Source organism: Lactuca sativa, chromosome 4, assembly GCF_002870075.4.
Source record: "Lactuca sativa cultivar Salinas chromosome 4, Lsat_Salinas_v11, whole genome shotgun sequence".
Classification (NCBI taxonomy): Eukaryota; Viridiplantae; Streptophyta; class Magnoliopsida; order Asterales; family Asteraceae; genus Lactuca; species Lactuca sativa.
The window spans coordinates 287,902,037-287,916,820 of record NC_056626.2 but is presented as its reverse complement, the minus strand read 5'-3'; the positions used below and the strand labels follow the sequence as shown (position 1 = coordinate 287,916,820).

Genomic DNA, 14,784 nt, shown 5'->3' with positions numbered 1-14,784 from the left:
TATGTTGGTAACCGACTCCATTAATAAAATAACAAGAAATGTGTTAAAGTTTGGTTTATTTTGAAAACAAAAAATGTATTAGATCTAAAACGGAATAAAATGCAAAATATATGGAATAAACTCAATTTACTAATTGGTAACCGGTTAAAAAGCTAAAATAAAAGAGAACTAATAAAAGTTGATTTTTTTGAGAAATAAAATTAAGGTGTAAGACGGAAAAAATCAAAATGTATCCACACATAAATGTTCTTTTATGTCATTTTAAAATTTTAGTTTGACCAAATAGTATTATCACATTTTTCTGTTACTAGCTAGTTAATTAGATAAAAATTTACAAAACATTACTCTAAAAAAGTTTAGTTGCTAACTTGCTATTATGAGAGATTTTTATTAAGAGTAAAAAATCGACCATTGTAAGTAAGTATTTAAACAAACACTTTTCAAGTTTCTATTTTTTTTTTTTGTTCTTTTACATCTTTTTCACTCGTTTTACTCATACATTTAAAAAATATTGATTTACAAAAATGATATACGTGAACTCAGCAAGGCTCATAAATAAATTGAGCAGAGGTGTTTATTACAACAAAAATATAATCGTCGACAGTTTTATTGGATAATTCCTTTATAAATATCATTAGCTACAAACTTTGTTGTTGTGAGGCAATGGGGTTGATATACAGTTTGCTTCGTTTAATGTAACTAATAACTTCATCTGACGTTAAATATTTCACAGATAAACCCCGTGAAACACAATCTCTATAATCACATAAACAAACAAAATTAAGCTTCATGTTAGGCCATATATATATATATATATATATATATATATATATATATATATATATATATATATATATATATATATATATATATATATATATATATATATATATATATATATATATATATATATAAAGTTATTTTGTTTCTTACATTTATTACACCAATAGAATTTTTAGTAAATTAAATAATTATTTAGTTAAATAAATATAGATATTAAATGATTTCCATAATTATATGTATATTAAATGATATCCATAATTATAATTCTATTTTTATAAAAAACTAATTAAATCTGTCATTAATGTCAGCAATAACATTCTTTCAGAATGAATTTATCTAAGTTTTTATATATGAGTTCGTATTTTGTTTCAGAACTCTCACTTAAAATACAATAAAGTTGCATGTAATATGGAGAGTATATTCTACTAGAATACACTCTCATTCTGTTAGAATACACTCTCATTGTTCTAGATATGAATTCATTTTGAAATAATATTATTGTTGACATTAATGACGAATTTAATTAGTATTCATAAAAATGAGTTATATGTATGCATAACATTTAATATACATATAATTAATACTAAATTTCTATTGGCACACAATAGACGTGAGAAAACATTTGAACATATATATATATATATATATATATATATATATATATATATATATATATATATATATATATATATATATATATATATATAATATGTAGGATTTTGGTGGCTACCTTACTAAAGTTGAGCTAATACGGTTTGGTACTATTTCATCAACAACTTGGATGCTACTCTGCATGATTCAGATACGAAAAATCGATATAATCAAGAATATGATAGTAAAATTGGTGAAATGACATAAACACCCCTGTTGGTTACCTTGTATTCTGTCAAGATGTCAACACGCGAGATGATTTTCTCAATGTCTTGACCTTCTCTGCGGATACAAACTACGCCAAAGTCTCTGCATATACTCCTCACCTAAAAGGAAAAGGAAAACAATTTGTGGTTCTTTATGGGCATATTTCAATAAATAGGTTTTGCTTCATATCTAATTTGACAACTAAATTGTTACTAAAAATGTTCAAGAAAAACCATTATAAAAATTAGAATGCATGTGAAAGTGCATTCATTTACTTATTTACCTGGTCAGGTATCCAAGCTCCAGAAATGCCAAATGATTCTAGTAGATCAGAGCCACAAACAAGCATCACCTTTAGGGATTCTACAATTACAAAAAAAAAAAAAAAAAAAAAAAAAAAAAAGTGCAAAGTTTCTTCTATTTAAATTCTACTTTAAACTAAAAAGTCTAAATAAAGAAAAGGATAGTTTGATCACAAAAGGGTAAGGGTTCACTCTAATACATACCATTAGGTATCATCAAATTATCACAAAAAAAGCTTCTGATTCTTGACAACACAGTCAATGAGCGTTGAAATGAGCTTTGTTTTGCCTAAAACAGATAATTAATTAAATAGTTAATACAAACTACAGATAGCCTTTACCAAATAAACAAGTCTATTATAAAGAAACAAGCTATATATTATTATGTTTAATAATTCAAAAGAGAAATGTATTATTTATTCTACTCCTCCCACTAATTAATTACTAACCACCCAGGCATCCACCATTACAAAGTCGGAACTTTTGCAAGCCAGTTGGCACATTTCAATACGATGTTCAGAGGGTATGAGACCCTAAAAATCAAATTTATAAATAAATTTTACTACAGAATTAATTATCATTCATGGTAAAAGAAAAAAATAGATGAGCAATTAGTTGTCAATTGTAATGATATGATATGATACCTTTTTCTGGTATGCATCATTTACAGGTGACATATAACCTCCAACAACATTAAATCCTTTTGAGTTAAGTGCGTCTCTTGCCAATTCTAAGCATGATTTAAAAAAAAAAATAATAACAATGCGCATACACCTAAAAAGTATATATTAAACTGTAAGCATGTTATTCCAACTTTGTAAATATCAAAAATTAGTTAACACGGATAATCAAGTAGCCATCATTTGTAGTCATGTAACACTGACAGAGTTATGACATGAATGATGAAACCAAAAACTAATTAACACAGATACTTTTAAATTTTTTCTTATAAGAACATTATATTTTGAAAATCTATCAAGCTATAGTTTTATTTTATGGATCCCATTCATTAAAATGAAGAACACCCACCAAATGAAGATGAAACCTACATCTCCCCTTGTACATTCAGTTTTTTGAACAGATTTATCGACATTTGACCCAAAAAAATAAAATAAATTAATAACAAGTAGCATAGCATGTATAAACATGATTTCTTATAACATAGCACCATAATGGATAATGGAATGGAAGTACAAACCAAATAGGCGTAAATGCATGAATGTAGGAGGATTGAAGCTTCCGGTTGATACCAGTACTACTTGGATTTTCCCTCTGCAAAAATGTAAGCATTCATTTATATATATATATATATATATATATATATATATATATATATATATATATATATATATATATATATATATATATATAATATATATATATATATATATATATATATATGCTGTTTTCATTTTTCTTTTTCTACACTAGAGATTTCTTATCGTTACTTTTAACAATTATAAGGGGGTGTTTGGCTTAGCTTTTCACAGCCAAAAGTCTTTTTTGGAAAATAAAAAAAAGCAAAAGATGTTTGGCAAACTAGTTTTAAAAGCCACTTTTGAAGTTTTTACATAAAGAAAATGAACTTTTTGGAAAAGTCAAGAAATCCTGACTTTTTGTAACTTTTCCAAAAAGGACTTTTGGGGTTTCAAAACTAAGCCAAACACCCCTTAAGAAAGGGTGAGATTGACTTACTTCACGTTCAACAATAACTTATCGAGTGGCAAACAAACATCCATTTTAGTAGGAGCCCCTGAGTGACAGAAAAGTCCCCTCATCAACATTCAACAATGCCAGATGAGTAGCAAGATAAATATGTACAAATATTATATAGATAGAGAGAAATTAAGCCACATATCTTTTATTCGTTGTACTAAATACTAATCTAATAAAAAGGAACGGAATTAACCTCAATAATTACGATATTACCCTCCAAGCTAAATAATAAGAAAAGTAAAACTCACAAATAAATCTTCACTCTGGATATAGGTATCAATCATAGATTCATATCCAGCTTGTTCTCCATATTTTCAAATTTATATTTTGGTTTAGCATTCTTGCTATCAATCTTCAAATTTTAAGTGCATATGTTTCTACAAAATTCAGTTGAAATTTGAGTGCTATCAGCATCCTTTCTAACAATATTCCTTGACACATTCAACCTCAGCACTACTGTTTCTTACAATGCATGCCAGATTACTACAATAACCTTAGGAGGTTGAATCCGCATGTGTGTAAATGCACTGGATTTTTTAAAGTATAGTCCATATCCTGGGAATCGACTTCTTCAGATAGCGATTAAATTCATTAAAAACTCACTTCCATATCAAGTACACGGCAAAGATGTTATCAAATCTCAACTTTCAAAAAAATCTTCTCATTGATTTTGCTTGAAGTTTTTGAAAGGTTTACCATATTAATTTCAAAGAGTGATGATGGTCGATGAAACAATCAATTCTAGAGTTTACAATAATATGCAATTCTAAATTGGATGCAAATGATGTCTTCCTTAATATGTCTTGTGCTTGTTTGAATATTTGTATCGGATACTTTTTAACTTTGAGGATTAGGTTTTGATAGTTACCACATATTTTGTGCATCCGCGATGAAGGTTGTCAAAGATGATATAAATTATTTTTCAAAGTTTAAGGTCATAAAAAATATACCATGAACCATAACATACTTATATTTTTAATTTGAAAACAGTTTCATATTTACCAAATGCTTTTGTTGCCTCATCTATCTTCGAACCAATTATGTCTGCCGAATCTTTAAAGCTAGTCATAAGAGTGTCCTAGATCGATGTTGTTCACAAAATGTGGCTAATTTCGTTACACGGACTTGTATCAAACTCTTATAATATGAGACTATATCGAACTCTTTATAAACTAAGTTTTATACATTTGTGATTGTATGAAAACATGTAACAATATTAATTCTTCCGATCTAAGCCCCCTTAGTAATTCATCAACATGAACCGGATAGCACAATAGATAGAGGGTGTGGATCACACGGTTCATATAAAATTAAATGTATCAAAGTTCACAAAAGTAGATATGTGACTACATCTCTATACAATGTAATTAGATGATGACCTGCAAATGCTTGAACGCATTTGAGGGAGTCGAGGTCAAAATTGGACGATTCGCAATCGGATGACATGAAAACAGGGGGGAAGGCTATAATCAAAAACACGAGTTTTGAAGGAATCACATTTTTTAGATAATGACCCAATTCTTTCCATAAAGCAAACAAACAACAAGAAATCGAAGAGAATTGAACAAGACTTTCCATTACGTCATCATTCAAGCGTCCCAAACAGCGTATATTTGATTTCAAATTTAAAACCATTAAACACGAAACCAAGACATCTTAAATTATATTATCATTTAACAGTAGCAAAAACCAAACCGAAAACCAAAGCAATAACCGACGGTTTAGGTTTGAATTTTACAGAAACCGAAAAACAACGGTTTGGTTCGGTTTTGACGTATAAAACCGCCCATAAAAACCACATCGACCCACATATATATTATTTATTATGTTTTAAACTTTTAGATTTAGACTTTAGACTTTATCCCTTTAGTACTTTATGTTTATTTTCAACAAACTATTTATGGTGTTAAACTTTGATATTTTGAACACCTTTATGCTTTTAGAATACTAGAATCCGTACTCCTTATTTTAGAATATTTAAAGTAGATACAATACTATTTATCGCAACGTACTTTCAATGGGTTTGAACCCAAAAACTAGAAAAAAAACAAGAGCTCATAAACGCACAGTTTAAAACCAAAAGCCCAACCCGGAAAACCGAACCATGCAAAAACCGAACCTATATGGGTTTAAAAAATCGAAAAACCGACTTTCCATGGTTTGGTTTTAGCCAAAAACCGACCCATGCTCGTCCCTAATTAGAACCAACCCCAAATTCACCACAAACTAATGAATCCCTAATTAAACGAACTAATAAGCCATCTTGGAAAATCTGTCCACCACCACCATGATAGCATCTTTACCCCCTTTGAGTTTGAGGCAAGGCTATAACAAAATCTATCGAACAAGGACGAACATCAACTGGGAATGGCGAGTACAAACCAGGCTTGAAGGAACTTTTAGTTATCTGACACGTCACATACTTGCCCACAATGTTAGTTACATCCCCTAACATCTTAGGCCAAATAAAATGCTCCTTTAACACCTCTAATGTCTTTATAATTTCCCAAATGGCTAGCCAATCCTCTGCCATGAGCCTCACGAACTAATAAGCTCACGGATTGCATGTTTCGGAACACACTGGCGATTGCCTTTAAAGAAAAACTCATCTTGCAACATAAACTCACCATTGAGACCACCTGCATATTTTCCAAACATATTTACAAAATCGACATCATCTTCATAGTAATCTTTCAAGGTTTCAAACCTCAGCAAACGAACATCCAAGGTTGCCAACAAAGTATAACACCTTGATAACGCATTCACCACCACATTACTTTTGCCCTCCTTGTACTTGGAAGAAAAATGTAAGGATTGTAAGAATTCCACCCACTCTGCAGGTCTCGTGTCTAACTTCTACTGCCCATTGATATATTTTAAGGATTCATGATATGAGTACAAAATGAAGTGATCCCCCGCAAATAATGACTCCAGAGGTCCAATTCTCGGACAATAGTATAGAATTCCTTGTCATAAGTGAAATAATTCAAACAAGCACCTCCAAATTTTTCAGAAAAATAAGCGATCAGACGTTTGGTTTGAATCAGCAAAGCACTAATACCAACTCCACTTGCATCATACTCCACTTCAAATGGCTGCAAAAAATCTAGAAAAGCCAAAACGGGAGCAACACACAATAGTTCTTAATCTTCTCAAACGCCTTTTGAGCATCTTCCCTCATACAAACGTTCCTTTCTTTAAACAGTTTGTGAGGAGACTTATGATAGTATTGAATTCACGAATGAACCTCCTGTAAAATGAAACAAGACCATGGAACGATCTGACTTCAGAAATGTTGGTAGGAGTAGGCCAAGTCCTGATTGCTTCAACTTGGCCTACTCCAACCACTATTTCTGAAGTCAGATCGTTCCATGATCTTGCTTTATTTTACAGGAGGTTCATCTGTGAATCAGTACTATCACAAGTCTTATCATAAATTGTTTAAAGAAAGGAACGTTCGTATGGGGGGAGATGCCCAAGAGGCGTTTGAGAAGATTAGGGAACTGTTGTGTGCTGCTCCCATTTTGGGTCTTCCAGGTTTTTTGCAGCCATTTGAAGTGGAGTGTGATACGAGTGGAGTTGGTATTAATGGTGTGTTGATTCAAGCCAAACATCCGATCGCTTATTTTAGTGAAAAATTGGGAGGTGCTCGTATCAACTATTTCACTTATGATAAGGAATTCTATGTCATTATCCGAAAATTGGACCACTGGAGTCATTATTTGCGTGCAGATCACTTCATTTTGCACTCAGATCATGAATCCTTAAAATAAATTAATGGACAACAGAAATTAAGCACGAGACATACAAAGTGGGTGGAATTCTTACAATCATTCCACTTTTCTTCCAAGTACAAGGATGACAAGAGTAATGTGGTGGCGGATGTGTTATCAAGACGTTATACTTTGTTGGCAACCTTTGATGTTTATTTGCTGGGGTTTTAAACCCTGAAGGATTACTATAAAGATGATGTCGATTTTGAAGATATGCTTGGAAAATATGTAGATGGTCCCAATGGTGAGTTCATGTTGCAATATGGATTTCTCTTCAAAGACAATCGCCTTTGTGTTCTGAAACATGAAATCCGTGAGCTACTAGTTCGTGATGCTCATGTCGGAGGATTGGTTGACCATTTCGGAATTATAAAGACATTAAAGGTGTTAAAGGAGCATTTATTTTGGCCTAAGATGTTAGGGGATGTAACTAACATTATGGGTAAGCATGTGACGTGTCAAATGGCTAAAAGTTCCTTCAAGCCTGACTTGTCTTTGCCATTGCCAGTTCCTATTCGTCTTTAGGAAGATGTATCGATGAATTTTGTTGTAGCCTTGTTTCGAACTCAAAGGGTAAAGATGCTATCATGGTGGTGGTGGTGGACTTTCCAAGATGGCTCATTTTGTTGTTTGCCACAAGACCAATGATACAAGCAATGTTGTTGATTTGTACTTCAAGGAGATTTTACGATTACATGGGATCCACAAAACCATCGTTTTAGATCGAGACTCTAAGTTTTTGAGTTATTTCTGGAACACACTTTAGAGGAAGATGGGAACGAAACTATTGTTTAACACATCACATCACCCACAAACTGATGGCCAAACTGAAGTTACCAACAGGACCTTGGGTATACTGTTAGGAGGGTTGGTGAGCAAAACACAAAAGGCTTGGATGTTAAGCTTGCGCATGCTGAATTTGCATACAGTCGTTCTACTTTCATTACTGGTCATTCTCCATTTGAAGTTGTTTATGATGTTAATCTATATCTGCGAGTAGACTTGATCTCATTGCCAAAAGAAGAGTTGGTTCACAAGGATGTTGAAACGAAACTTAAGTCTATGATGAAGTTACACCAACAAGTTCGTGATCGCATCGAGGCTGTTAATGCAACTTACAAACAGAGATCCACTAAAAACAAGAAACCTCGACTGTTTGTTGAAGGTGATTTGGTGTGGGTGCATTTGAGAAAGGAACGTTTCCCAAGAAAGCGCAAAAAACAAGTTGATGCCAAGATCCAAAGGTCCTTACCAAGTGGTGGAACGTGTGAATGATAATGCTTACAAAGTTAAACTTCTAGGAGAATATGGTGTCCATGCTACGTTCAACGTTGGAGATCTTTCACCCTATATTGACGATGGCCTTACTGAATTGAGGTCAATTCCATGTAAGTGGGGAGGGGATGAGGCATGCATGAATGACGATTCACCAATTACGATTGGTTGTGACGATCAAAACAAGTTAAAAGGCGCATTAGCAATTTTGGTTCCGATCTCGTTTCGGAAACCAACGGATTTTCATTCTGAATGCATTGGTTCCGATTCCAAGCGCTTCGATTCCGATGGACTCATTGGCGTTGGTTACTTTCATTCCGAAGGGCTTGGACGTAAACGTGGGGTTTGCATGATAACTTACGTGGGTTAAAGGCAAGAGTTTCCATTTACTGGGTGTGTTTATTTAGCCATAAATTTAGCTTCCAATAAGAGCTTCTTTAGGCAGTTTCTTCTAGTAGTTGGTTATTGTTAGTGGGTAGTTTCTTTCCTTGTAACCGTTGTTTGTGTCAGGCTTTAAATAGCCATTTGATCTGTTATTGTAATCGGTGATTCCAGAATTTAATTAAAGAACTTTTGTTCATCGAATTGTTGTTGCACTGAGTGCACTCAAACCTTGTCAATTAAAGGAGGCTTTCCTGATTTTGTTTGAGCTTCAAACCAATAGGTTTTGGTTTGTTTTCACCAATATCAATCTATAGGTTAGATTGTCAATCAAATCTATCCTTTAATTCTTGTCTTCGCGGCAATCACAAAAAAACCCAAAACAAACACCCCGTACACGCATGAGTAGGCTTAACAACGCTTGGTAAGAATAAGAAAATAAGGAAGTTAGGTCGGGTTTGATCATCCATTCTTGCTTTTTTAGGATTAAACGATAATTTACAAGCAAGTCGTGTTTGGAGCAAACGAATTACCTCCTTTGAAAAAGAATTTCTTTGGTTATGGTTGATACCTATTGTTGTCAATGAGAAATTCTACCCTAAAAGGGAAAACAAGATTGGATAGTTGGGCAGGCGCTCCGCTTTGGGTGTGGTTGTGTATGGATAGGCTAAGGCACCTTAGTGTGCAAGGGGCTAAGTCGTTCATTCAAGGATATATATATATATATATATATATATATATATATATATATATATATATATATATATATATATATATATATATATACACACGCACTAAGACAGGTAGACCGGTTCAACCCTGTTAACCTCAATTGTTACAATATTACCCCCTCCAAGCTAAATAAGGAAACAAATAAGAAAAATAAAACTCATAAAACTTCAAAAAAAAATTGTACAGGTATTTGTGCCAAAAACACCTTCATCCCGGGGATGGGTGTCTAGATATTAACTTTAGCATACAATAAATAGTATTAAAAGAAATTCCTCTAAAGAAATTATATGATAAGTCATTGACTCATTCACTCGTAAAAGTACACATGTATGTGTCTAGATACTAACTTTAGTGAACAATAAACATGTGTGTATCTAGATATTAACTATCTTGCATCCTAACTTGAAAAAATATTAAGTCGAAATGTGCACCAAGAAAACAAGATAACGAATAATGAAGGAGAATGACATTAATATTGTTTCTTAACAGATAAGAATAAAAGATTTATTTCATAAAAAAAATTGAACCAGTTGAGGAAAATGACAACTTAAATAAAGGAAAAAGGGCTACAATATCATACATGTATCAACATTATTTGGTTGAATGCAATAAACAGCAACATACTTTTAGAGAGTTCTTTATTATTATAGCATCCTTCCTTGAATTGTAATTCAAAGAGTTTACCCATTTATAGCAAATATCATTCAGAGACACAACAATTTTCACTTGCAGAGTTTTTAAAATAAAATTTCCTAATAAGAATAAAAAAAAATTGTTAAGTAAAATGTTATAAACTTATCATTGGATAGATTTTTCAAACTACAATGCCATCATAGAAGATGATGAGAGTAGGATGTTATGATAATTGATAAACAGCTAAATGAAAGTAGGCTGCCATTTCTTGCATTTAGCATTTTAGGCTTTTACATATAAGACCCAAGAAGGCAAAACCAAAAACTCGCCAGGAGAATTTGGACTTACTTTTTATTGAAACATAAACTGCTTGTCTCAGGTGCAGTTCTTGAGCAATTCTACCTTTGGCTTGAGTTCTACCTGATTTCACAAAATATTGACTATCAGAACAATAGTTATCAATATATTGAAGTGAAGCTTATATAAAATTATTACCCTGTTTGCTTCATTTGATTTAAATGAACCAACACCATTTACTGCAACGATACATTCATATTGAAGCTAATAAAGGAGCACTTCACAAATAAGAAATTATATGAATGTTGTTAATATCAACAAGTATAGTGCAGAACCATGGCAAGTTCTGGTAGATGTTACCATTGATTGCTTGAGTTTAAGGATTTTTACTTTCCTCCATTTTGATTTCACAGTCAAACTCTTTGATCAACCTAAAAGAAAAATAAATTCATCAAGTTCCAAGATGAAAACTGAGTACCAAATGTAACCTAAAGGAAGAAGATTGGATTATGTTGTGACACAATTAATAAGTTTAGACGATTATATTCACCTTCGTTGGTTGTCATTTGATCAGATTCTGAAAGCGCAGACAGAGAGATAGAGTGATACGCGCAAGTGAGCAGCGAGATTGGAGGAAGAATTTGCAAGACAAAGGGATAGGATGTCAGCTGGCGGTCGGCGGTCGGATTTCAGTGCGAGATTGTAGAGGTGGTCACTTTGGACTCGCAAAAAAGGAAGTCACCTAACACTCAGAAATTGGTAAATCGGTGCGTTAGACCTTCCACATCGGGATCTTTCAAAATTCCTTTGCAATTGCAACGCCACCAAACCATATTTCATGCCACATAGGACTTACCCTTTCAACTTGTGTAAGCCTTGCAAATATACTTTATTTATTTTTTAATCAACCTATATAGCTGATGTGAGGGAAATAAAGATGCTGAATATTTTTAATCAATATTAACTTATCATCCACTTGAGATATATATATATATATATATATATATATATATATATATATATATATATATATATATATATATATATATATATATATATATATTAGTTTTTTAATCAATATAATAACTTTTCCACCAAATATTATACACATGGCAATTGCAATTCATTTGCAAGCACCCACGGATGTGGATGCTCTTAAGGGTAGGCAGGAATGAGTCCTTTTTCATTAGTTTAAAAAAAATTAAAAATGAAAAACTTTGGCTTTTTGAAACTGTTTTTGTTTTTTTAACCAAACTAACTTTATAAATGAGTTTTTAAGCCAAATACTTTTTAATTTATTGATTTATTGGTTTTTTCACCACAAAAGCTAATCTAAACACTTTTTAAAAACTCACTTTACAACCACTATAAGTCAATAAACTCTTTTATCTAAAAGTGTTTTTAGCATTCAAAAAGCATTCCTAAACACCCCCCAAAAGTTGTGTTTGGGATTGTTTTTCAAAACAAATGTTTAATACTCATTAGTTTTTGAAAAGTAAACAAGTCAAAAAAATATTTCGTAATCTTAAATGGCTTTTTCAGACTTTTACATCTATATCTATATATACTTATAAAAAAAATATTTTTTTTCTTCAACCACATTCATTTGAAACCCCTAACTTTTAAACTTCTTTTTAAATTAATATATTAAATCTAATCTTATTGTAATTTCAATATTAATTCTTTATTCTCATTATAATATACTTGTTAATCTAAATATGATATTAAATTTAAAACATAGTTTTTTATAATATATTCAAATACTTTTTTTTAATAGTTAAAAAGTTTAAATGGAAATCTAAATCAAAATGTCAAATTAACAAAAAAAAATTAGTTAAAAAATATTTTTTTTATAATAATGATATTTTCCTCAAAATAGATAGTCTAAAATAAACTAAAAATATTAAAAGTTTAAATAAAATATTAAATATAAAACATGTATCAAAAATAGTTTTAAAATTCATTAAAAATAAAATATGTTTATCATTTATTTAAAATACTTCAAATATGTTATAATAAATTAGTTTAAGAATTATTAATTTAAACTTACTAACAAGTACATATTTATTTTAATAACATATATTTATCAATATTTTAATCATAACTGTGCAACGCGCAGAATATTGCCTAGTCATACTCTACTCAAGGTCGGCCTTACCTTGTGTCAAAGTACGCAAGGGCTTAGCCCCCCCCCCCCCCCCCCCTCCCCCCCTCCCCCCTAATTGTAAAGGGCCCCAATTTTTAGTATAGATTGCTAGTTGTAAACCAAGTTGCCACAAATCAATGAAGCAACGATTTGATTTCAGTGTTCTTCTTCATTCTTGGCATCTCCTCTGTCCTTCCAATTTTAATTCTTGAAAACTGATTAAGAGGCTATTTCGCAGAATCTGAATTTTTAAGATCTGAATTTTTAAGAGGTTTGAATTTCTAAGAGGGTATGAAATTTTAAGAGTTGAATGTTTAATATGTTGTTTGGTTGAGACATCTGAATTGTTGTGTTGAATTATAAAAAAGATAATTTTACCCTTCTGTTTTTTTTTATTGAATTCAAATGGCTGTTTATAAAATAACCTAATCAATTTCTTAAATAATTATAAGGAAAAAATCTAAACATAACTCAAAATTAAAACACAATTTCAAAAATTAAACATAGTCAAAATCCAAAAATTAAACATAAGTCAAAATTATAACACAATTTCAAATAACAACAGATTTTACAACATCTTTTAGCTAAATACTTGCAGCACCAATCCTCATATACCTCCACCTCCAAATACTTGCAGCACCAAAAGTGTTTGCACAATCCTCTAGACCCTTGAACGACTTTAAATGTGTACATGAACACAACCCTACGTTTTGTAAACTCAAACACCCATTTGTATAGAATAGCAGTGTGCATCATCGGAAATAAACAAACACCACCAGCGATAATGATAATCAAATACAGTGCAAATAAGAAGAAAAAATTGATATATCTACTGAGAGTTGTTTTTCATTGCAAAAAAAATGATATAATTCAAAGAAAAAAAGAAAGAAGAAGAAATTGATGTATGTGCTAAGAATGGTTTTTAACGGGAAATAATAAAAGAAAACCTTACCTGCAATAGTCGGAGTAGCTGGCGGCGACGAAGAAGCTGGCAGAGACGTTGAAACCAGTGGCGGCTTCTTCAATGGTGGAGGGGAGAACACCAGGCGATTTTTGCAAATCAAAATCTTTTGTTGCAGATCAAGAGGTAGCAGAAAGGACGATGGAGTAGAAACTAGAAAGGGGGGAAAAGAAGCGGTTGAAATAATAATAGGGAGAAGGGCAAGCGCATCCTTTTTTAATTCAGATGTAATTTTAAATCTGAAACTTTAAGAGGCATACAGAGAATTAAGAGGCTTTTTTTCATACACTACCAAACACTCTATATCTTAAAAATTCAGACATTGCCTCTTAAATTTTCAATTAAGAAGCTACCAAACAGCCCCTAAGTGAAAGAGTGAAAGTCTGAAACGCAGCCTACAACTTCTCTATTCTTCTTCTCGGTCCATTCTCTGATTTTCAGTTGAGATTTGATGATTCACGGTTGTTGATTGTAAGAACAACAATATTTTATGTTTTTAGTTTTTATGTTTCAAATACATTATCTTTAGGAGTATAATACAACATCATTGCATCAAATATAATTGATTGACTGATTGTTGTATCAAGCATAATAATGTTTTAAAACTTTAGTTGAAGAAAATATGGTTTTAGAAACTGAAATCTCTGATTCTTTGTAATATGTATACATATATGAATATAGATACACAAATTTGAAATTAGAGAGTTGTTCATAGATTTCTAAATGTTTCAGTAACTTATAATTTTTTCATGTTTGTTATCCAGGGGCAGCTCAAGTGTGAAGTGTTTGGAATTGTTTAAAATTTTGAGTTTTCCATTTAACTCACTGTGTCAAGCAGGAAAGTAGGATGTATTTCCTTCAATCACTGTAGATTCTAAATCTTAAAGACTCGGTTTTTCTATTCAAAATCCGTAACATGACAATATC

The 14,784-nt window shown here is 31.6% G+C and overlaps 1 protein-coding gene and 1 long non-coding RNA gene across 4 annotated transcripts; both read right to left on the bottom strand.

The window, feature by feature from the left end:
- Positions 1-530: 530 nt before the first annotated feature.
- Positions 531-11,632, bottom strand: LOC111919886 (nicotinamide/nicotinic acid mononucleotide adenylyltransferase). 3 transcript variants are annotated; one of them, XM_023915442.2, is made up of 13 exons: positions 11,301-11,632; positions 11,111-11,181; positions 10,949-11,028; positions 10,802-10,873; positions 3,639-3,696; positions 3,142-3,215; positions 2,588-2,673; positions 2,393-2,476; positions 2,148-2,232; positions 1,925-2,004; positions 1,659-1,760; positions 1,514-1,572; positions 531-756 (listed from the first exon to the last, which is right to left on the bottom strand). In XM_023915442.2, the coding sequence occupies exons 5-13, from the start codon at positions 3,680-3,682 to the stop codon at positions 639-641; spliced, it is 732 nt and encodes a 243-aa protein (XP_023771210.1). In that variant the 5' UTR covers positions 3,683-3,696; positions 10,802-10,873; positions 10,949-11,028; positions 11,111-11,181; positions 11,301-11,632; the 3' UTR covers positions 531-638. The 3 variants fall into 3 exon arrangements, with proteins under 3 accessions (XP_023771210.1, XP_023771211.1, XP_023771213.1); XM_023915443.2 differs by having other exon boundaries at positions 10,949-11,014; XM_023915445.2 differs by having other exon boundaries at positions 10,949-10,989.
- A 1,709-nt stretch (positions 11,633-13,341) lies between these two features.
- Positions 13,342-14,050, bottom strand: LOC122197772 (uncharacterized). Its single transcript, XR_006191447.2, has 2 exons — positions 13,849-14,050; positions 13,342-13,599 (listed from the first exon to the last, which is right to left on the bottom strand). It is a non-coding gene; the product is annotated as an uncharacterized LOC122197772 (long non-coding RNA).
- Positions 14,051-14,784: the final 734 nt, after the last annotated feature.

Excerpts from the sequence above, each read along its gene's own strand:
- LOC111919886 (XM_023915442.2), bottom strand. The coding sequence starts at position 3,682 with ATGGATGTTTGTTTGCCACTCGATAAGTTATTGTTGAACGTGAA. Across the intron at positions 2,005-2,147 it reads TAATTTGATGATACCTAATG|AATCCCTAAAGGTGATGCTT; the intron begins GTATGTATTAGA and ends TTGTAATTGTAG. Across the intron at positions 757-1,513 it reads ATTAGCTCAACTTTAGTAAG|AGATTGTGTTTCACGGGGTT; the intron begins GTAGCCACCAAA and ends ATGTGATTATAG.